The sequence below is a fragment of the Oncorhynchus kisutch genome, linkage group LG18, assembly GCF_002021735.2.
Source record: "Oncorhynchus kisutch isolate 150728-3 linkage group LG18, Okis_V2, whole genome shotgun sequence".
NCBI classification, from domain to species: Eukaryota; Metazoa; Chordata; class Actinopteri; order Salmoniformes; family Salmonidae; genus Oncorhynchus; species Oncorhynchus kisutch.
The window spans coordinates 46,071,574-46,096,129 of record NC_034191.2 but is presented as its reverse complement, the minus strand read 5'-3'; the positions used below and the strand labels follow the sequence as shown (position 1 = coordinate 46,096,129).

At 43.7% G+C, this 24,556-nt stretch overlaps 1 protein-coding gene across 5 annotated transcripts in view; it reads right to left on the bottom strand.

Moving 5' to 3' along the window:
- The window catches only part of dock10 (dedicator of cytokinesis 10), a 191,852-nt gene that overhangs the window by 2,886 nt on the left and 164,410 nt on the right, over positions 1–24,556 (bottom strand). For all 5 annotated transcript variants that reach the window (XM_020507578.2, XM_020507579.2, XM_020507577.2 and 2 more), the window contains 8 exons: positions 23,697–23,803; positions 23,377–23,499; positions 23,164–23,277; positions 13,570–13,716; positions 10,692–10,902; positions 8,867–9,057; positions 916–1,016; positions 449–587 (listed from right to left, as the gene is read on the bottom strand). In XM_020507578.2, coding sequence (XP_020363167.1) covers positions 449–587; positions 916–1,016; positions 8,867–9,057; positions 10,692–10,902; positions 13,570–13,716; positions 23,164–23,277; positions 23,377–23,499; positions 23,697–23,803 — 1,133 coding nt within the window. The remainder of the gene's footprint in view (positions 1–448; positions 588–915; positions 1,017–8,866; positions 9,058–10,691; positions 10,903–13,569; positions 13,717–23,163; positions 23,278–23,376; positions 23,500–23,696; positions 23,804–24,556) is intronic.

Sequence of the window (24,556 nt, the reverse complement as noted above, 5' to 3'; positions counted from 1 at the left end):
GCAGAAACTGAATGAGAGGATGTGTCTATGCAGCTGAGATCCATTGAAAGAGATCAAATGAACAAAGAAAACAACACAAAGAGATGAGACCAAGAGACAAAACTCTGGTTAGTCCAGAAAAATATATGTGTAAAAATAAATAATGAAACAATGATATCAGAGCATAAAAGAGGATTAAAAAGAGTGTACCACACGAAGGTGAACAAAAACATTGATAAGATGAGTGTGAAGGTTAGTACTGTAAGTAGCTGGGCATGCCCAATGGCCTTCTCACAATAGGAGTTCTGATATAGGATATTTTTTTTAAATTAACATCACAATGAATAAGATGACGGGGGCCGGGGGGGGGGGGGGGGGGTAGCACTCCTGTTTTGAGACATTTGATGCATACACCCTCAGTTCTCTAAAGAAACAACAGTTTCTATGTTTTCTGGGCGGTTCCACAGACCTGCTCGTTCATGACAGTGGAGAGCTCGGTGAGCATGTCCCTGTAGTGGGCCCTCATCTCCTCCTGGTACTCCAGCTGGTCCTCCTTGATCAGCCGCTCGTTGACGTCCAGCGCCTGGCCACACGCCTCCGCAAACTGCCTGCAGGGCCAGACAGAGATTGTTAGGGCCAAGGGCCAAGAGTTTTCCCTGTCCTGATCATGTGACCTGATCTGGAAAAACTCTGGGTTCTAGTTATCTTGACCTGAATTGACCCCAATCCTTTTGCTTTAGATGTATCAAATGCATCATCGATCTATGTGTGGCGCAGTTGGTAAGAGTTTGGCTCTAGCAACGCCAAGGTCGTGGATCCAATTCCCACAGGGGTCATATACACATACTAAAAATGTACTTTTTGGATAAAAGCATCTGCTAAGTGGTGCATAAAGGTATTTTCTTTGATCTAGGTCATGAAAAGTGTGAAGAATACCTGAAAATCTCCTTGAGCAATTTGACTTGGTTGTCAGGGTATTTCTTGGCATTTTTCTCTTCCAGGAAGGCTCGGGCATAGGCCATGGGCCCTGCATTCACCTGTAAAGTAAGTTAATGGTTATTGGACTAGTAACCGAAAGGTTGCAAGTTCTAATCCCCGAGCTGACAAGGTACAAATCTGTCGTTCTGCCCCTGAACAGACAGGTAACCCACTGTTCCTAGGCCGTCATTGAAAATAAGAATTTGTTCTTAACTGACTTGCCTAGCAAAATAAAGGTAAAATTAAAATGAAAAAAATAAAAAATTTGCCTGCATCATTTTCAACAGACAGCACAGTATGAAGACATTAGTATTGAGGGTAATGCTAATAATGCAAGAGGCTAATACTAGTGATGGGAGAGGCTAATGCTAAAGATGCGAAATGCTAATGATAATAGTGATGCTTGAGGCTAATGCTAATTCCATGGTTGCCATGGCGCCATGAGGTCACTTAGGCAGAGAGCTCCTGTACATTTTGTATATAATTAATACATTTCCCTGCAAATCTTTTGTTTTAAGAATAAACAATTAATATACCATTTTTTAAAATTATTTATTTGACTAGGCAAGTCAGTTCTTATTTACAATGACAGCCTTCCGAGGAACAGTGCCTTGTTCAGGGGCAGAACCTTGTCAGCTCAGGGATTCGATCCAGCAACCTTTCAGTTACTGGCCCAACGCTCTAACCACTAGGCTACCTGCCACCCCAGAATCCACCACAGACTTTTAAAACTGAAGCTGGCAAGTCATTTGTTTGTTGTATTTAATGTCAGCTAGCTAGCTGGTAATTGTTTTGATTCGAAGGCCAGCCATGTGTTCGGAGGTTGAGGATGGAGAGAATCCCAAATGCAAGACGGCTGAGGTATGCAATGATGAGGATCATATGAGGAGGACTAGGTTACAAGGCTACTCTTGAAATATTATTGAAATGTGGTGTGCTTTCTGGCGCCATGTAACTGCCCCAAGTGGGTGCTTCATTTTGGTAGTTGTGAAGAACTAGCTAGCTACACCAACTACAGAGTCCATGAACTGCAGTGGCTGAGCTCAAACTTCATCCGAGTCTTACTATGGAGAAGCCACACAGACGGCAAGGATGACAAGACACCTTGATGACACCGTGCTGCCTGCCTGCCTCCGGACATGCCCCAGAGACTATCTTTGCTTGCTCTCCCCCTTTGACCACCTCCCTCCAATGGCCACTCAAACCATGACTTTTCTGACCATCTCATGACCTTCCCTTTCATGACTGATGATCAAATTAAATAAAATTGTATTAGTCACATTCGCAGAATACAACATGTGTAGACCTTACCGTGAAATGCTTACCTACAAGGCCTTAACCAACAGTGCAGTTCACGAAAGAGTTAAGAAAATATTTACCAAATAAACTATAAAGTAAAAGAACTATAAAATGTAACACAATAAAATAACAATGACGTGGCTATATACAGGGGGTACCGGTACCGAGTCAATATGCGGGGGTACAGGTTAGTTGAAGTAATTTGTACATGTAGATAGGGGTGAACTATGCATAGATAATGAGTAGCAGCAGTGTAAAAAACAAATGTGTGTGGGGGTGTGTCAATGTGAATCATTTGATTCATTTTTCAGCAGTCTTATGACTTGGGGTTAGAAGCTGTTAAGGTGCCTTTTGGTCCTAGACTTGGTTGTCTGGTACCGCTTACCATGTGGGAGCAGAGAAACAAAACAGTCTATGACTTTGGTGACTGGAGACTTTGACATCTTTAAGGGCTTTCCTCTGACACCGCCTAGTATATAGGTCCTGGATGGCAGGAAGCTTGGCCCCAGTGACTGGGCAGTACGCACTATCCTCTGTAGTGTCTCATGGTCAGATGCCGAGCAATTACCATACCAGGCAATGATGCAACCGGTCAGGATGCTCTCAATGGTGCAGCTGTAGAATTTTTTGAGGATCTGGGGACCAATGCCAAATCTTTTCAGTCTCCTGAGGGGGAAAAGGTGTTGCTGTGCCCTCTTCACGACTGTCTTGGTATGTTTGGACCATGTTAGTTCGTTGGTGATGTGGACACCAAGGAACTTGAAACTCTTGACCCGCTCCACTACAGCCCCGACAATGTTAATGGAGCCTGTTTGGCCCGCCTTTTCCTGTAGTCAATGATCAGCTCCTTTGTTTTGCTCACATTGAGGGAGAGGTTGTTGTCCTGGCACCACACTGCCAGATCTCTGACCTCCTCCCTATAAGCTGTCTCATCGTTGTCGGTGATCAGGCCTACCACTGTTGTGTCATCAGCAAACTTAATGATGGTGTTGGAGTCGTGTTTGGCGACGCAATCGTTGGTGAACAGGGAGTACAGGAGGGGACTAAATACACAGAGGGGCCCCAGTGTTGAGGACCAGCGTAAGATATGTGTTGTTGCCTACCCTTACCACCTAGGGCCGGCCCGTCAGGAAGTCCAGGATCCAGTTGCCGAGGGAGGTGTTTAGTCCCAGGGTTCTTAGCTTAGTGATGAGCTTTGTGAGCACTATGGCGTTGAACACTGAGCTGTAGTCAAAGAACAGCATTCTGACATACAGTGCCTTGCGAAAGTATTCGGCCCCCTTAAACTTTGCGACCTTTTGCCACATTTCAGGCTTCAAACATAAAGATATAAAACTGTATTTTTTTGTGAAGAATCAACAACAAGTGGGACACAATCATGAAGTGGAACGACATTTATTGGATATTTCAAACTTTTGAACAAATCAAAAACGGAAAAATTGGGCGTGCAAAATTATTCAGCCCCCTTAAGTTAAAACTTTGTAGCGCCACCTTTTTCTGCGATTACAGCTGTAAGTGGCTTGGGGTATGTCTCTATCAGTTTTGCACATCGAGAGACTGACATTTTTTCCCATTCCTCCTTGCAAAACAGCTCGAGCTCAGTGAGGTTGGATGGAGAGCATTTGTGAACAGCAGTTTTCAGTTCTTTCCACAGATTCTCGATTGGATTCAGGTCTGGACTTTGACTTGGCCATTCTAACACCTGGATATGTTTATTTTTGAACCATTCCATTGTAGATTTTGCTTTATGTTTTGGATCATTGTCTTGTTGGAAGACAAATCTCCGTCCCAGTCTCAGGTCTTTTGCAGACTCCATCAGGTTTTCTTCCAGAATGGTCATGTATTTGGCTCCATCCATCTTCCCATCAATTTTAACCATCTTCCCTGTCCCTGCTGAAGAAAAGCAGGCCCAAACCATGATGCTGCCACCACCATGTTTGACAGTGGGGATGTTGTGTTCAGGGTGATGAGCTGTGTTACTTTTACGCCAAACATAACGTTTTGCATTGTTGCCAAAAAGTTCAATTCTGTTTTGGTTTCATCTGACCAGAGCACCTTCTTCCACATGTTTGGTGTGTCTCCCAGGTGGCTTGTGGCAAACTTTAAACGACACTTTTTATGGATATCTTTAAGAAATGGCTTTCTTCTTGCCACTCTTCCATAAAGGCCAGATTTGTGCAATATACGACTGATTGTTGTCCTATGGACAGAGTCTCCCACCTCAGCTGTAGATCTCTGCAGTCCATCCAGAGTGATCATGGGCCTCTTGGCTGCATCTCTGATCAGTCTTCTCCTTGTATGAGCTGAAAGTTTAGAGGGACGGCCAGGTCTTGGTAGATTTGCAGTGGTCTGATACTCCTTCCATTTCAATATTAGCGCTTGCACAGTGCTCCTTGGGATGTTTAAAGCTTGGGAAATCTTTTTGTATCCAAATCCGGCTTTAAACTTCTTCACAACAGTATCTCGGACCTGCCTGGTGTGTTCCTTGTTCTTCATGATGCTCTCTGCACTTTTAACGGACCTCTGAGACACACAGTGCAGGTGCATTTATACGGAGACTTGATTACACACAGGTGGATTGTATTTATCATCATTAGTCATTTAGGTCAACATTGGATCATTCAGAGATCCTCACTGAACTTCTGGAGAGAGTTTGCTGCACTGAAAGTAAAGGGGCTGAATAATTTTGCACGCCCAATTTTTCAGTTTTTGATTTGTTAAAAAAGTTTGAAATATCCAATAAATGTCGTTCCACTTCATGATTGTGTCCCACTTGTTGTTGATTCTTCACAAAAAAATACCGTTTTATATCTTTATGTTTGAAGCCTGAAATGTGGCAAAAGGTCGCAAAGTTCAAGGGGGCCGAATACTTTTGCAAGGCACTGTAGGTGTTCCTTTTGTCCAGGTGGGAATGGGCAGTGTGGAGTGCGATTGAGATTGTGTAATCTGGGGATCTGTTGGGGCGGTATGCGAATCTAGGGTATCCGAGAGGATGCTGTTGATGTGCGCTATGACCAGCCTTTCAAAGCACTTCATGGCTGCCGACATGAGTGCTACGGGGCGGTAATCATTTAGGCAGGTGACCGTCGCTTCCTTGGGCACAGGGTCTGCTTGAAACATGTAGCTATTACAGACTCGGTCAGGGAGAGGTTGAAAATGTCAGTGAAGACACTTGCCGGTTGGTCCGCAAATGCTTTGAGTACACGTCCTGGTAATCTGTCTGGCCCCGCGGCTTTGTGAATGTTGACCTGTTTAAAGCTCTTGCTAACATCGGCTACCGAGAGTGTTATCACACAGTCGCCCAGAACAGCTGGTGCTCTCATGCATGCTTCAGTGTTGCTTGCCTCGAAGGCATTTACAGTTGAAGTCGGAAGTTTACAAGCACTTAGGTGGTAGTCACTAAAAGTCGTTTTTCAACCACTCCAAACTTTTTGTTAACAAACTATAGTTTTGGCAAGTCGGTTAGGACTACTTTGTGCATGACACAAGTCATTTTTCCAACAATTGTTTACAGACAGAATATTTCACTTATAATTAACTTATAGTTCACAATTCCAGTGGGTCAGAAGTTTACACACACTAAGTTGACTGTGCCTTTAAACTGCTTGGAAAATCCCAGAAAATTATGTCATGGCTTAGAAACTTCTGATAGGCTAATTGACATCATTTGAGTCAATTGAAGGTGCACCTATGGATGTATTTCAAGGCCTACCTTTCACACTCAGTGCCTCTTTTTACTGGACATCATGGGAAAATCAAAAGAAATCAGCCAAGACCTCAGAAAAACAATTGTAGACCTCCACAAGTCTGGTTCATCTTTGGGAACTATTTCCAAACACCTGAAGGTACCACGTTCATCTGTACAAACAATAGTATGCAAGTATAAACACCATGGGACCACGCAGCCGCCATACCGCTCAGGAAGGAGACGCGTTCTGTCTTCTAGAGATGAACGTACTTTGGTGCGAAAAGTGCAAATCAATCCCAGAACAACATTAAAGGACCTTGTGAAGGTGCTGGAGGAAACAGGTACAAAAGTATTTATATCCACAGTAAAACAAGTCCTATATCAACGAGTCCTATACCGCTCAGCAAGGAAGACGTGACTGCTCCAAAACCACCAATAAAAAAGCCAGACTACGGTTTGAAACTGCACAAAGATTGTACTTTTTGTAGAAATGTCCTCTGGTCTGATGAAACAGAAAATAGAACTGTTTAGCCACTGTTTAGCCATAATGATCATCCGTTTGGAGGAAAAAGGGGGAGGCTTGCAAGCCGAAGAACACCATCCCAACCGTGAAGCACGAGGGTGGCAGCATCATGTTGTGGGGGTGCTTTGCTGCAGGAGGGACTGGTGCACTTCACAAAATAGATGGCATCACGAGGCAGGAAAATTATGTGTATATATTGAAGCAACATCTCAAGACATCAGTTAAAGCTTGGTCGCAAATGGGTCTTCCAAATGGACAATGACCCCAAGCATACTTCCAAAGTTGTGGCAAAATGGCTTCAGGACAACAAAGTCACGGTATTGGTGTGGCCATCACAAAGCCCTGACCTCAATCCTATAGAAAATGTGTGGGCAGAACTGAAAGAGCGTGTGCGAGCAAGGAGGCCTACAAACCTGACTAAGTTACATCAGCTCTGTCAGGAGGAATGGGCCAAAAATTCACCCAACTTATTGTTGGAAGCTTGTGGAAGGCTACCCGAAACGTTTGACCCAAGTTAAACATTTTAAAGGCAATGCTACCAATTACTAATTGAGTGTATGTAAACTTCTGACCCACTGGGAATGCGATGAAGGAAATAAAAGCTTAAATAAATCATTCTCTCTATTATTATTATAACATTTCACATTCTTAAAATAAAGTGGTGATACTGACCTAAAACAGGGAATTTTTACTCAAACTAAATGTCAGGAATTGTGAAAAACTGAGTTGAAATGTATTTGGCTAAGGTGTTTGTAACCTTCCCGACTTCAAATGTAGCTTGTCTGGCAGGTTCGCGTCATTGGGCAGCTTGCCTTTGTAGTCTGTAATAGTTTTCCAGCCCTGCCACATTCGATGAGCGTCAGAGCCGGTATAGTAGGATAATAAAAAATAATCTAGAGGCTAATGCTAGTGATAGAGGGCTACATAGAGGAAGCATGAGATGATAGACAGTAAGTAGCTTGTGCTGCTTCACCATGACAGATAATCCAATATCGCTCTCTGTTACTGCAACAGCGTGTTAAGATCAGCCTGCATCATGCTGTCACTCTGAGCCGAGCTGTTTTCACACATTTCACTGTATTTACAGGGGATTAGGGCTGGGAAAAGCCTGAGAAGAGGCAGGATTATGGAGAGCATGGGTCTCAGCATAGACTGTTTGGTAATAATATACCACGCGTGGATAAGTGCAAGCGTGTGTGCGTTCATGTTAGTGTGTGTGTGGGGGGGGGGGGGGGGGGGGGTCAGGTTTATGGTTTGCTCGACATTGTAGCCTTGCTGTGGTGAGAGAGAAGCATACCTGCAGCCTATCTATCACAGGACTAGAATAAGATTAACTTTTTATTATCTCTCTCCCTCGCTCTGCTCTGATAGACATGAGCCTGCAACTATTATCTCTCCAGCGTTGCACTTCATCGTCATCATCATCCTTATAGAATCATAGCTGCGGAAAGGGTACTGCAGCACCCCTGACATATTTCAATACATTTGCCAAAGTAATATAATTACTGCTGTCTGTTCAGAAATAAATGAAATAACTCAGACTACCACACCAGGAGTAGGCCTATAATGCATATAATGTATGTATAACAGCCACATTTTTATTGCCTAGCTGTGGATTGTGTGTAGACCAATTACAATGCATAGCCTACAGTCCGGAATGTGCGTCAAATCTGTCAGTGAATAGGCACCTCCCAATATTTAAAATACAATTGTGGGAAAACATAGGTTGGAAAGCAAATGGCTCTTGTTGAAAAAAGAAGTCTCTAATCTGTCTGCAGAGGCTAACAAAAAATGGAGAGATATGCTTTTGGCTCGAGCGCATAGGCCATGTCTGGTGAGCTGCTCGAGTCAGTGAAACTGGAAAGCCTTTTTCAGAGCTATAATTTCTTCCTCATATTGTACAATATGTGTGGCTCCACACACCTACTGTAGGCCTGGGGTGTTGATGGATTCAAGACAAGGTATTTTCTATTGATCTTATATTCTCAGTTTGTCAGTGTCAAAGTAGCCTGCCGTTTTAATCATATGTACGGTATTAAACAATATTATGCTAAAGTCTCCAGTCATTATAAAATGCTTTTATAAAAGGCAATATTTTCCCCATGTGTGCAACTTCTGCAAGCACCTCTACTCTACTCCTCTACACCACTTCTGCAAGCACCTCTACTCTACTGCTCTACGCCACTGTGTGTGTGTCAGCTCAGCTATGTGTGAACTCACTCATGTGTGTATGCATGTTGTTGTGTGTGTGTGTCTGTCTGTCAGTTGTGTCTGACTGTCAGCTCAACCCACTTGAGTGGTGGAGTGTATGTTTGTCTGTACACTATGTGCATGTCTTCTCAACTCAACCCTTCTGTGTGTCTCTCTACATCTTTCTCCTCCTCCACCCCTACCCTTACCTTGACGCTGACGCTACCCTGTAGTTTGAGCTGCAGCCGGATCATGTCCACCTCTGCCATGGCACACAGCTGGTTGAGCTCCGACACTTTGCAGGACATCTCGTCGATGGCCACCTCGATGGGGTTCATCTCCGTGCTCTGCTGCTCCACCACCTGGATACGCTTTTTCAGGTAGGGGAAGGTGGAATTCGCTGGGTGGGGGTGACAGAAAGGGGGAGTAGACACAGGGTATGATGAACCAATTGGTTAATCCTTGTGGTCCTGGGTGGCTCAGGCATGAGTAGGGAGCCAGGACTGGGTTTGATACCCACTGGGGCTACCCATATGAAAAAATGTATGCCTGCACTACTGTAATAACTCGCTTTGGATAAAAGTGTCTGCTAGATGGGCTATATTTTATTGTATTAAACCAGAACTGTTGGGTTTGTTGTCCGATCTTTCTTCCATTTTGAAGGGAAAACCATTGAACCTACACCAAAACTTTGCTGGTCAGAATAGGTCACCAATTACAGCACTGGTCAGTATACTAGTGATTCAGACACTTACGGCTCAGTATTTACTGGTTACTCAGACACTTCCTAGTTAGTATAGTATACTACCATACAAGCTAATGGCTCAGTGGCTATTTCGGCCACACCCGTTTTAAGACAGGTGTATAAAATCGAGCACACAGCGATGCAATCTCCAAAGACAAACATTGGCAGTAGAATGGCCCGTACTGAAGAGCTCAGTGACTTTCAATGTGGTACCATCATAGGATGCCACCTTTCCAACATGTCAGTTCATAACATTTCTGCTGCCTCAGTCAACGGTAAGTGCGGTTATTATGAAGTGGAAACGTCTAGGAGGAACAATGGCTCAGCCACGAAGTGGTAGGCCACACATGCTCACAGAGCGGGAACCCCGAGTGCTGATGCGCTTAGCATGTAAAAATGGTCTGTCCTCGGTTGCAACACTCACTACCGAGTTCCAAACTGCCTCTGGAAGCAACATCAGCACAATAACTGTTCGCCAGGAGTTTCATGAAATGGCTTTCCATGTCTGAGCAGCCGCACACAAGCCTAAGATCACCATGCGCAATGCCAAGCGTCGGGTGGAGTGGTGTTAAGATCGCCGCCTTTGGACTCCGGAGCAGTGGAAACACGTTCTCTGGAGTGATGCATCACACTTCACCATGTGGCAGTCGAACAGACGAATCTGGGTTTGGCGGATGCCAGGAGAACGCCACCTGCCCCAAAGCATAGTGCCAACTGTAAAGTTTGGTGGAGGAGGAATAATGGTCTGGGGTTGTTTTTCATGGTTCGGACTAGGCCCCTTAGTTTCAGTGAATGCTACAGCATATAATGATTTTCTAGACGATTCTGTGCTACCAACTTTCCCTTTCCTGTTTCAGCATGACAATGACACGGTGCACAAAGTGAGGTCCATATAGAAATAGTTTGTTGAGATCTGTGTGGAAGAACTTGACTGGCCTGCAGAGAGTCCTGACCTCAACCCCATCGAACAGCTTTGGGATGAATTGGAATGCTGAATGCGAGCCAGGCCTAATCACCCAATATCAGTGCCCCACCCCACTAATGCTCTTGTGGCTAAATGAAGCCCCCACAGCAATGTTCCAACATCTAGTGGAAAGCCTTCCCAGAAGGGTGGAGGTTGTTATAGCAGCAAGAGGGGGACAAAATCCATATTAATGCCCATGATTTTGGAATGAGAAGTCCGACGAACACGTGTCCACATACCTTTGGCCATGTAGTGTATGTAAATGTAAATGTTGACAGTTCTTTGGATACAAATATGAGCAAAAAATATATTTATAATAACTCACTGGTTAGTATGGTGCGTCTCTTGCACTGTTCCTCCACGTCGCCATGTTTCTTCCCCGTCAGAGTGAAAGGCGTCTCGAACACGAAGCGATTGATGTTGTGATGTCGCTCGAAGTCAGTCTTCTTCTCCTGCTGCTCCTTGTTGTCAAAGTAGGGCACTACGTAGGTCACCTGGATGTAGGCGTACTTGGAGTCCAGGTCTTTAGGATTTACCTGGTGGGTTATATCAAACAGCACAATCAGTTCACAGTCTGGGTCGCATTCATTAGTTCACTACGTAGAAAACCGTGGCAAAACATTTTTGCAATGGAAAATGTTTCGCAAACAAAAACGAGAATTACTTATTGGATAAATTCAGGTAGTCTCTCCCCATTTTGGTCCGTTTTCCACCATTTGGTGTCTAACGACCCTGCTCTCTTAAAAGGATCAGTCTAACGAATTGTGTTGGTCTCTTTAGTCTTGTTGAGTCAGTCTCATAGTCAGTCTTGCGTAGTCAGTCAACTGTATTCTTGCTCTACCTCGAAGTCTGGCATGCAAGGCTACTGCCTACTGGCTGTAATCGCTACCAAAGGTGCTTCAACAAAGTACTGAGTAAAGGGTCTGAATACTTATGTAAATGTGATATTTCAAACATTTATTTGTTATAAATTTGCAAAAAAATGATCTAATCCTGTTTTTGCTTTGTCATTATGGGGTATTGTCTGTAGATTGATGAGGGGGGAAAACGATTTAATCCATTTTAGAATAAAGCTGTAAAGTAAGAAAATGTGGAAAAAGTCAAGAGGTCTGAATACTTTCCGAATGCACTGATATATGGTGAACGATGGAGTGTATATTTAGATTTTATTAGGATCTCCATTAGCCGACGCCAATAGAGACAGCTAGTCTTACTGGGGTCCGACACATAACGAAAAAGACATTACAGACAAAAGACGTTACAATTTAAATACATTAACATGTAGTGTGTGTGTGTGTGTATGTACAGTATGCAGTTACACATACATGTCAGTACACACAGATGTCGTATCTTAATTTGATCATCCTGTTGTTGCAGGAATTTTCGTGCACCACTGAAAATGCAAATTTGCAGTGTATTTGAGGTTTAAAAGGATTCTGAAGTTTGTCATTTCCACTTGAACATTTCCGACTTGATTTGCCCCAACGAAAAATGCATCAACCCCTACACATACAAAAATGGATAAAACACACAATAATTGACATCTCCTGTTGCTGCAGGATTGTTTTCCTGCTGTAGCGAATTGCCTCAAATTAAGACCATACATAGGTGTTGCTTTATTCGTTTTTTGGAAACAGGTTCTGGAGACTGTGAAAAGACCGCTGGTGGCATGTCTGGTGGGGTAAGTGTGTGTGTAAGTGTGTGTGTAAGTTGTGTGTGTAAGTTGAATATGCAAAAAATTGATGTTTCTTATGAAAAGTAGTGATGAAGTCAGTCGTTCCTCAACTGTTAGCCAAGAGAGACTGGCATGCATAGTATTGATATTAGCCCTCTGATTTTAATGAAGAGCAAAACGTGCCGTTCTGTTCGGTGCCAAGCTGCAGCTTAACTCGGTCCTTCTTTGCAGGTCTTGACAATATCATTATATATCATTTTTATTGTTTTTATTTCACAATGGTCATGCTACTCCGCCTATGGAGTTTTTACTCTGGACATTTATTTATCAATCACTGCTATAGTTATGATGTATATAGTGCTATTTCTATTGATTTCCTAATACCATTTTCAGTATTTTATTTCACTTGTCCTGCATGTTGGAGCTCAGAGCCTAACATTTTTACAGTAATCACACCTGTACATGTGACCTTTAAACACACAATAATCAAGATAAGATTCAACTAAAGCCGGCAGGACTTGCTTTGTGGAGCGTTGTGTCAAAAAAGCAAAGCCTCTCTTTACCACGGATAGAACTCTCCCCATCTTCACAACCATTGAATCTACAGCATATGTTTTGGCCATGATAATTTACAATCTAAGGTAACACCAAGTAATTTAGTCTCCTCAACTTTGTACCAAATACAATGCTATTAGTTTTAGAGATGTTCAGGACCAGTTTATTACTGGTCACCTATTTTTCTAAACTGACTTTGTTCAGGGTTGCAGTGACTTTACTCGCTGGGGTTGCTGATGTGTATATGTCTGAAAGAATTGCGACTTTTGAGTGTAATGCTCCATTAATTGCACATCTGGCCCTTTAATTGTGCATCTAGCGAGTGAGGAATGTGCAGTCTAATGTGCCGGTCTAGCGATGCTGCTGATGCTAATTTCATAGCAAATAACAAATATAAGATACAAATGATATACTTCTGCCAGGTAAACCTACCGTGCTATTAACATGTATTTTAAACGGTTATCACATCAACTGCCTACACAGGGAGGGATAGACAAACGCGTGCACCACACAGACACACTGGGGCAATATTGCTGGAAATTAATTTGCAGATATTGGGTTAGGTTTGTCTTTTTAAGCCGATAGTGGCTAACCAGGGGTGGAATAATGTCAAGTTGCGTTGATTACATAGCAGCTGGGAGAATACATCTCATACTTGTGAGATGTGTTTATGGCAGTTTGCGATGGAACACGTGAAAATTGCATATACTTTCAAAAGTGTTTGGTGAGCAATGGACCTGTTGGAGAGGCATGGTCTAAATGAATCACTACTTCACTGGCTGCTTTTCTATGGAGAAAGATTGCTGACCAAATGTAGTAGTACATTAATTCATTTACAACATTTTGACAGCAATCTTTCTATGAAAGTCACAGAGACAAGGACTAAAGAGGCCCGATACACTTTGAATAATACTGTATATGAAACATATACATGTGACAGTGTTTGGACGCTGGGGGGAGGTAGTAGACTGACCTTGTTGGAGTCCTGGATCATCTTGACGTTGTCGGCCCCAAACTTGTCCGAGTAGAGTTTGAGGAGCCTCTGGGAGATCTCGGACAGTCCTGTCAACTTGGGCTCCTTATAGATGAACTCTTTACTCTCCTCTTCCTCAAAGAAACCCTGTTACAGAAACACCATGTTACCCAACACAAACACACACATCCTGTGTGCGTGTGTGTGTGTGTGTGTGTGTGTGCATGTTTGTCTGTGTTTCTGACTAAGTCACTCTGAATAAGAATCAAATCAAAGTTTATTTGTCACGTGCGCCGAATACAACTGTTTCTGTACAGTGAAATGCTTACTTACAGGCTCTAACCAATAGTGCGGATAGAACTTCTGTTATTTGACCAAACTGTAGAATGCAAAGCCTGCTTCGATACTTTGAAGAGTATGTGTATTTCTTACAACTATAGCCCATTGATTTCTGTTTCCATCCCTTAGCTGAATATGAATAATCCTTAGCTGGAAAATCTAGGCTCACATCACCCCCTAGTGGTTTACTGCACTTACCTATCAGTCTAGTCATGTGTTTCTTAGTGTTATGTCAGCTTGTTAGAACACAATCGTAATCATAAAAGGCACTGGCAAAATTGCAATGTTATGTTCTGGATGAAACAGAGGCCATTCAGATGTCAGAGGTCATTCTCAAAGCACCGTTGGGTCAAAGGGCAATGAGGATTATTTTCGGACAGTGCGTTCTTTCCTTAAGAATCAACTCCTTGGCGCTGACTCAATTGGTCTTTCTTCGATTCCTTGCATCCTATGTCCTCGTCACTTTCTCAACCATATCGGAGTAAAAGGTCCAAGGTAGGGTTGAACCCGGTTACTGAGATTTACGGCCCAAAATCACTCCCTTTTCCCGGGATAAAATACAGCGATAAACCGGTAAACTACAATAAATGATTTATATCAACAGCATGACGTGAAATGGAGCAGTCTTCCCCTCTCTTCTCATCAATTCCATTCAAATTGCATCCAAAATAGATAATCCTGTTCAATATTGATATACAGCTCTGGAAAAAATGAAGAGACCACTGCAAAATGATCAGTTTCTCTGGTTTTACTATTTATAGGTATGTGTTTGAGTAAAATTAACATTTTGGTTTTATTCTATAAACTACTGACAACATTTCTCCCAAATTCCAAATAAAAATATTGTCATTTAGAGCATTTATTTGCAGAAAATGACAACTGGTCAAAATAACAGGAATGGCATAAAGTCACTCAACAGCAATGTCAAATCAAGTCAAATTTTATTTGTCACATACACATGGTTAGCAGATGTTAATGCGAGTGTAGCGAAATGCTTGTGCTTCTAGTTCCGACAATGCAGTAATAACCAACGAGTAATCTAACCTAACAATTCACAACAACTACCATATACACATAAAGGGATGAAGAATATGTACATATAGATATATGAATGAGTGATGGTACAGAACGGCATAGGCAAGATGCAGTAGATGGTATTGAGTACAATATATCCATATGAGAAGAATAATGTAGGGTATGTAAACATTATATTAAGTGGCATTGTTTAAAGTGGCTAGTGGTACATTTTTTACATACATTTTCCAATATATTAAAGTGGCTGGAGTTGAGTCAGTATGTTGGCAGCAGCCACTCAATGTTAGTGGTGGCTGTTTAACAGTCTGATGGCCTTGAGATAGAAGCTGTTTTCAGTCTCTCGGTCCCTGCTTTGATGCACCTGTCCTGAACTCGCCTTCTGGATGAAAGTGGGCAGTGGCTCGGGTGGTTGTTGTCCTTAATGATCTTTATGGCCTTCCTGTGACAATGGGTGGTGTAGGTGTCCTGGAGGGCAGGTAGTTTGCCCCCACTGATGCGTTGTGCAGACCTCACACCACACTCCGAGGGCCCTCACCTCGTCCCTGTAGGCCGTCTCATTGTTGTTGGTAATCAAGCATACCACTGTAGGGTCGTCTGCAAACTTGATGATTGACTTGGAGGCGTGCATGGCCACGCAGTTGTGGGTGAACAGGGAGTACAAGAGAGGGCTCAGAACGCACCCTTGTGAGGCCCCAGTGTTGAGGATCAGCGGGTGGAGATGTTGTTACCTACCCTCACCACCTGGGGGCGGCCCGTCAGGAAGTCCAGTACCCAGTTTCACAGGGCAGGGTCGAGATCCAGGGTCTCGAGCTTGATGACGAGTTTGGAGGGTACTATGGTGTTAAATGGTGAGCTGTAGTCAATGAACAGCATTCTCACATAGGAATTCCTCTTGTCCAGATGGGTTAGGGCAGTGTGCAGTGTGGTTGCGATCGCATCGTCTGTGGACTTATTGGGGTGGTAAGCAAATTGGAGTGGGTCTAGGGTGTCGGGTAGGGTGGAGGTGATATGGTCCTTGACTAGTCTCTCAAAGCACTTCATGATGACGGAAGTGAGTGCTATGGGGCGGTAGTCGTTTAGCTCAGTTACCTTCGCTTTCTTGGGAACAGGAACATTTGGAGCATTTGGGATAAGGATTGATTGAATATGTCCGTAAACACACCAGCCAGGTGGTCTGCGCATGCTCTGAGGATGCGGCTGGGGATGCCGTCTGGGCCTGCAGCCCTGCGAGGGTTAAAGCGTTTAAATGTTTTACTCACGTCGGCTGCAGTGGAGGAGATTCCGCAGGTTTTTGTAGCGGGCCGTGTCAGTGGCACTGTATTGTCCTCAAAGCGAGCAAAGAAGTTGTTTAGTCTGTCTGGGAGCAAGACATCCTGGTCCGCAACGGGGCTGGTTTTCTTTTTGTAGTCCGTGATTGACTGTAGACCCTGCCACATACCTCGTGTCTGAGCCGTTGAATTGCGACTCTACTTTGTCTCCATGCTGACGCTAAGCTTGTTTGATTGCCTTGCGGAGGGAATAGCTACACTGTTTGTAATCGGTCATGTTTCAGGTCACCTTGCCCTGGTTAAAAGCAGTGGTTTGCGCTTTCAGTTTTGCGTGAATGCTGCCATCAATCCACGGTTTCTGGTTTGGGAATGTTTTAATAGTTGCTGTGGGTACGACATCGCCGATGCACTTGTTAATAAACTCGCTCACCGAATCAGCGCATTCATCAATGTTGTTGACGCAATGCGGAACATATCCCAATCCACGTGATCGAAGCAATCTTGAAGCGTGGAATCAGATTGGTCGGACCAGCATTGAACAGTCCTGAGCGCGGGAGCTTCCTGTTTTAGTCTCTGTCTATAGGCTGGAAGCAACAAAATGGAGTCGTGGTCAGCTTTTCCAAAAGGAGGGTGGGGGAGGGCCTTATATGCGTCGCGGAAGTTAACAACGATAACAATGATAACAATGATCCAGGGTTTTACCAACCCTGGTAGCACAATCGATATGCTGATAGAATTTAGGGAGTCTTGTTTTCAGATTAGCCTTGTTAAAATCCCCAGCTACAATGAATGCAGCCTCAGGATATGTGATTTCCAGTTTACATAGAGTCAAATAAAGTTCGTTCAGGGCCATCGATGTGTCTGCTTGGGGGGGAATATATGCGGCTGTGATTATAATCGAAGAGAATTCTCTTGGTAGATAATGGGGTCGACATTTGATTGTGAGGAATTCTAAGTCAGGTGAACAGAAGGACTTGAGTTCCTGTATGTTGTTATGATCACACCACGTCTCGTTAATCATAAGGCATACTCCCCCGCCCCTCTTCTTACCAGAAAGATGCTTGTTTCTGTCGGCGCGATGCGTGAAGAAACCAGCTGGCTGTACCGACTCCGATAGCGTTTCTCGAGTGAGCCATGTTTCCGTGAAGCAAAGAACGTTACAGTCTCTTATGTCTCTCTGGAATGCTACCCTTGCTCGGATTTCATCATCAACCTTGTTGTCAAGAGACTGGACATTGGCGAGTAGTATGCTGGGAACCGGTGCGCAATGTGCCTGTCTCCGGAGCCTGACCAGAAGACTGCTTCGTCTGCCCCTTTTATGGCGTAATAGTTTTGGTTCGCCGGCTGGGTTCTGATCCATTGTCCTGGGTGGTGGGCAAAACACAGGACCCGCTTCTGGTTAGTCGTAACATCCTATGGCGTTCTGCATTAGCATCGAACAGCCCCCGTGATATGCAGCTGTTCAGGGAAGCTAGAAATCATTATACACAGGCAGTTAGAAAAGCCAAGGCCAGCTTTTTCAAGCAGAAATTTGCTTCCTGCAACACTAACTCAAAAAAGTTCTGGGACACTGTAAAGTCCATGGAGAATAAGAACACCTCCTCCCAGCTGCCCACTGCACTGAAGATAGGAAACACTGTCACCACTGATAAATCCACCATAATTGAGAATTTCAATAAGCATTTTTCTACGGCTGGCCATGCTTTCCACCTGGCTACTCCTACCCCGGACAACAGCACTGCACCCCCAACAGCAACTCGCCCAAGCCTTCCCCATTTCTCCTTCTCCCAAATCCATTCAGCTGATGTTCTGAAAGAGCTGCAAAATCTGGACCACTACAAATCAGCCGGGCTAGACAATCTGGACCCTTTCTTTCTAAAATTATCTGCCGAAATTGTTGCCACCCCTATTACTAGCCTGTTCAACCTCTCTTTCGTGTCGTCTGAGATTCCCAAAGATTGGAAAGCAGCTGCGGTCATCCCCCTCTTCAAAGGGGGGGACACTCTTGACCCAAACTGCTACAGACCTATATCTATCCTACCGTGCCTTTCTAAGGTCTTCGAAAGCCAAGTCAACAAACAGATTACCGACCATTTCGAATCTCACCATACCTTCTCTGCTATGCAATCCGGTTTCAGAGCTGGTCATGGGTGCACCTCAGCCACGCTCAAGGTCCTAAACGATATCTTAACCGCCATCGCTAAGAAACATTACTGTGCAGCCGTATTCATTGATCTGGCCAAGGCTTTCGACTCTGTCAATCACCATATCCTCATCGGCAGACTCGACAGCCTTGGTTTCTCAAATGATTGCCTCGCCTGGTTCACCAACTACTTCTCTGATAGAGTTCAGTGTGTCAAATCGGAGGGTCTGCTGTCCGGACCTCTGGCAGTCTCTATGGGGGTGCCACAGGGTTCAATTCTTGGACCGACTCTCTTCTCTGTATACATCAATGAGGTCGCTCTTGCTGCTGGTGAGTCCCTGATCCACCTCTACGCAGACGACACCATTCTGTATACTTCCGGCCCTTCTTTGGACACTGTGTTAACAACCCTCCAGGCAAGCTTCAATGCCATACAACTCTCCTTCCGTGGCCTCCAATTGCTCTTAAATACAAGTAAAACTAAATGCATGCTCTTCAACCGATCGCTACCTGCACCTACTGTCCAACATCACTACTCTGGACGGCTCTGACTTAGAATACGTGGACAACTACAAATACTTAGGTGTCTGGTTAGACTGTAAACTCTCCTTCCAGACCCATATCAAACATCTCCAATCCAAAGTGAAATCTAGAATTGGCTTCCTATTTCGCAACAAAGCATCCTTCACTCATGCTGCCAAACATACCCTTGTAAAACTGACCATCCTACCAATCCTCGACTTTGGCGATGTCATTTACAAAATAGCCTCCAATACCCTACTCAACAAATTGGATGCAGTCTATCACAGTGCAATCCGTTTTATCACCAAAGCCCCATATACTACCCACCATTGCGACCTGTACGCTCTCGTTGGCTGGCCCTCGCTTCATACTCGTCGCCAAACCCACTGGCTCCATGTCATCTACAAGACCCTGCTAGGTAAAGTCCCGCTGGTCACCATAGCATCTCCCACCTGTAGCACACGCTCCAGCAGGTATATCTCTCTAGTCACCCCCAAAACCAATTCTTTCTTTGGCCGCCTCTCCTTCCAGTTCTCTGCTGCCAATGACTGGAACGAACTACAAAAATCTCTGAAACTGGAAACACTTATCTCCCTCACTAGCTTTAAGCACCAACTGTCAGAGCAGCTCACAGATTACTGCACCTGTACATAGCCCACCTATAATTTAGCCCAAACAACTACCTCTTTCCCAACTGTATTTAATTTTAATTTATTTTGCTCCTTTGCACCCCATTATTTTTTATTTCTACTTTGCACATTCTTCCATTGCAAAACTACCATTCCAGTATTTTACTTGCTATATTGTATTTACTTTGCCATCATGGCCTTTTTTGCCTTTACCTCCCTTCTCACCTCATTTGCTCACATTGTATATAGACTTGTTTATACTGCATTATTGACTGTATGTTTGTTTTTACTCCATGTGTAACTCTGTGTCGTTTTATCTGTCGAACTGCTTTGCTTTATCTTGGCCAGGTCGCAATGTAAATGAGAACTTGTTCTCAACTTGCCTACCTGGTTAAATAAAGGTAAAATAAATAAATAAATAAATAAAAGTATTCCTGGTATAAATGATGGTGAGTTGACGTTGCTCTTATATCCAGTAGTTCCTCCCGACTGTATGTAATAAAACCTAAGAAATAACACATAAAAAAACAAAATACTGCATAGTTTCCTAGGAACGCGAAGCGAGGCGGCCATCTCTGTCGGCGCCGGAAGTCAACGTGAAAGACTGGTGGAGAGCATGCCAAGATGCATGAAAGCTGTGATTGAAAATCAGGGTTATTTGATTTCTGAACCCTTCTCAGTTAAAACATTAGTATTGTGTTGTTTAAAAATGAATATGAACTTATTTTCTTTGCATTATTCGAGGTCTGACAACACTATCTTTTTTTGTTATTCTGACCAGTTGTCATTTTCTGCAAATAAATGCTCTAAATGACAAAATATTTATTTGGAATTTGGGAGAAATGTTGTCAGTAGTTTATAGAATAAAACCAAAATGTAAATTTTACTCAAACACATACCTATAAATAGTAAAACCAGAGAAACGGATCATTTTGCAGTGGTCGCTTCATTTTTTCCAGAGCTGTATATGTCCTAGCCTACCTCTTTCAGGTAATGAGTGAGGGGTTATGCATAATAAGCTTCTAACTAGCCTCTGGCGATTGGGCAATGTGCATGCACCTGTGCTCCGCTGGCCTCTCTCCTTAACAAAAGCTCCTTAGCTCTTGGAGTCCCATGCAGGAAGAGATAGACCAAAAATAGCTTGCTGGACATGTTTTTTTTTGGGGGGGGGGGTATTTGTTATACCAATAGACAATTCGAAGAGGGACACAATCTATTTTTTTCTGAATGTTAAATACAGCAGCCAATGGAACTGATGGGCAGGTTGAAAGAAGAGCGAGCGTGCAATGGCAGTAGGCTATAGCAGTTATTCATTCAGACCCATAACCATTCGATCTTCGTGAAGAGAAATGAAAGCCGTCCACATCTGATTCTAGACCTATATTATTAAAGCATGTCATTAGAATTATTGAAAGCAAGGAAGGAATGAGGCAACTACAATAGAACGAAGAGGTAGGCTTATAACATTAGGGGAAATATTATGAAAAGGTATATATGAGTCAGCCTACTAATTATACAAATAGGCTCTGTTATATTTCAAAATTAAAACCAAATTCGCTAGCCTATGCTTGCAACTTTGGCGGCACCAGAATCACATGTTCTCTCAGCTTTATCATGGTTTGAACGAGGTGTGTAATTCCAGTCCAATAATACAATACAATACAGTACAGTAACACAGTTCACACTCAGAAATATCCTACTGGAGCTAGTTTAATTTATTTACCCAAGAGAGCATATTGGTAGCTACATTACGGGATTTCATGTTTTTTTGTCGTGAGTAAATGTGCAGTAGCCTATATATCATATATGTATTGGATAACAGCACAATCATTTGGGCTTATTTGGGCTTGGGCTCATAAAATGTCTTTAATGTATAAGCCACACATTAAAGACATTTTATGAGCCCTAGCCCAAAAAAAACCAAATGATTGTGCCGTACAGCATCAGGCTTGAATTTTCGATTAAAGCTCTAATAAAAACCAGATATAGGTCATTTATATGCTTCGCTGCAACTCCCTTACGGACTCGGGAGAGGTGAACGTCAAGAGCCGTGCATCCTTCGAAACACGACCCTGCCTCTTGACACAATGCCCGCTTAATCAGGAAGCCAGCCGCACGTGTCGGAGGAAACACCTGGCGACCGTGTCAGTGGACATCCCAGCCGTTCAAACTCTCCCCTAACCTGGACAATGCTGGGCCAATTGTGCGCCCAGCATGGGTCTCCCGGTCGTGGCCGGCTGCGACAGAGCCTGGATACGAACCAGGATCTCTAGTGGCACAGCGAGCACTCCGATGCAGTTCCTTAGACCTCTGCCCTACTCAGGAGGCCCTGCTTCATATGCTTTTGAATGACACTTACGGTTTTGGCAGGAAATACCGGGATACCTGGGAAAAAGTGATTTACTCTAGGGGTGGAACATTTGTAAAATACCGGGAATATATTCAAACCCTAGTCCAGGGTCCCTTCACTCGGACCCTCGGTTTGGAGAGGAGGCTGCGAGGAATCGAGGAGAGATGAGTTGAGAAAGAGCCCTCCATTCCAACATTCATTACCAGGGCCGTATTCATAAAGTGTCTCAGAGTAGAAGTGCTGATCTAGGATCAGGTCGCCCCTCTTATTTATTATGACTTAAAATGCTAAACAGATCCTAAAAGCAGCAGTCCCAGTCTGAGATGCTTTATGAATACAGGCCCTGGTCTGGACTGCCTGCATGTATGCTGCTATGTCATCTTGACACCAACTGTTCTAAGATCTGTTCACAGGAGCTAGAGATTAGAGATTGGGATCATTGAAGGGAAAAAGATTACTGGAGATTATAGGATGTGGTTATCGGGGTATGTATCAGGGTTGGGATAAATTCTATTTAAGCTCCTTCAACTCAGGAAGTAAACTGACATTCCAAATCCCTTATTCATTTCCTCATCTCTTTTACATTTTTTCCCCACTTTATTCTGAATTGATATAGAATCAACCCCAAACCCAGGTAGGTATACATATCATATAGGTATACATATATATATCTTAGAAGACAGGTTAGAGAAGTTACCGGTGAAGGGAGAAGAGAGGGAAGAGAGAACGTAAGGAAACAAAAAGAGAGACAAAAACTTACCGCAATCTTGATACAGAAAAACCAAAAGGAAGAAAAGAAAAAGAGCAGATGGAGGAATTAAAGAGACAAGTTGTGATCCACCCCTCTCCCCATTCACCAAAGGTTAAATGTCTAAAGGATTCAGGCTCTTCTAAGATGAGTCCAACCAGCTTACTGAATGTAGGAGTTATGCGACAAAAGACAGATACTCGGTGAGAATACCTATGGGTCTGGGTTTGTACCAGAGGGCTATAGCTATAGCATGTATGCTGCAGATGTGGAGGCTATCAAGCTAGTAGACGCTAGTTGAAGCTAGCGCATTGCGGTGTGACATTTCCTCCTCCCGAGACCTGAAGGATTGAATCCCGGAGCAGGGATGGTACACGCTAGCCTGAGAGCCAGTCTGTGTGTGCGATCCAGATTGATGCCAAACATGACAATGAGTAACAAGGAGTTAGTATGATAGCACAAACAGACTGGCACTCAGGCTAGGAACATGGTAAACACACACCTTTCTATAAGGTGCGTTTGTCATTTTCATTGTTTTCTGTGGCTCTGATGGCACTTACCAGTCCATAGAACGCCACGCGGTAGTATCGGCCAAACAGACGCTTCTCAGAGTTCACGACCTCTGTCACCTTCAGGTAGGAGCGGTGGATGTCGTAGTACAGCTCCGATAGCCTCTGTGGATCACACACAAAATGTCAATCACAACTATCCCCTTCCTGTCCGTGTGTCTCTGGCCTGGTAAAGAAACAACCTTGTCCTATCCACCCAGTCACCTTGAAATCTCGCCTCTTTTCAAAGACGGCAATGACGGGCTTGTTGATATCGGCGATGAGCTCGTGCCTCTCAGACTTCCACAGGTAGTCCACACACAGCTCCAGCTGCTCCACTAGAGTATCCTACATACACAGGAAGTATAGGATGCAAGTTACAGAGAAGAAAAGTAGATAGATAAATCTATACAAGAAACTACGCATCTCAAATATCATGCTTCTCTTGTCAGGTTCTGCATTGTATTGTCATTGAATGATCTTCCAAATCTGAGCTGAAAATTCTATACAATTCTTTGTACTGGACCCAGTAGGGGTGAAGGTACCTCAGTGTAGGGGGTATCTTGAGTCCCTGTGTCCTCTTTCATGGCCCCCTCTTCCTTCACGTTCGGTGAGATGCACAGGAAGGCCGCCCAGCCCATGGAGAACGACGCTGAGGTTTCACACAGGATATGACATCAGAGAAGGAGGGACATCAGAGCGAAAGCTCAAAGGAACAACATGTTGTCACTCTCTTCTTTATGCTTGTGTGCATGTTATCATCCGATGGTGAACCCATACACCACACACTCTCGCTAACTCTCACACACACACACACACACACACACACACACACACACACACACACACACACACACACACACACACACACACACACACACACACACACACACACACACACACACACACACACACACACACACACAGTAACACTGTGGTACTTAACACTCCTTGTGTTCCATATCAACAAACCTCAAACAAATAACAGTAACTCCATTCATTGTGAACGTGCTTTCTTTACACATAACAAGTGAAACTTGGGTGGACATCAATAAAGGCATCTCTCAAAAGGCAAGGTAGACCACAGACATCCAGACATCTTTCAATAGTAAAGGCAAAATCAGTGGACTTCAAAACACTGAACTCCATTCTGTTAGTCTTTTGAGTCATAGCGTTTGTTCAGCATACCTCTTAGAATTAATGTCCAATACATTGCTTCATTCTAAGTGGTATTGCAAAGCAATTTCAGTGGACTTCAAAACATTACACTGTGAACCTGTACAAATGTAGATTCCATTCTGCTAGTTGCAGTCAAAGATTGGTCCTGGTGTTTTTAAGTAAATGGTTTTCACTATCTATATTGTATACTGGATGTAGATTATGTGTACGTTCTACATACTCTGTT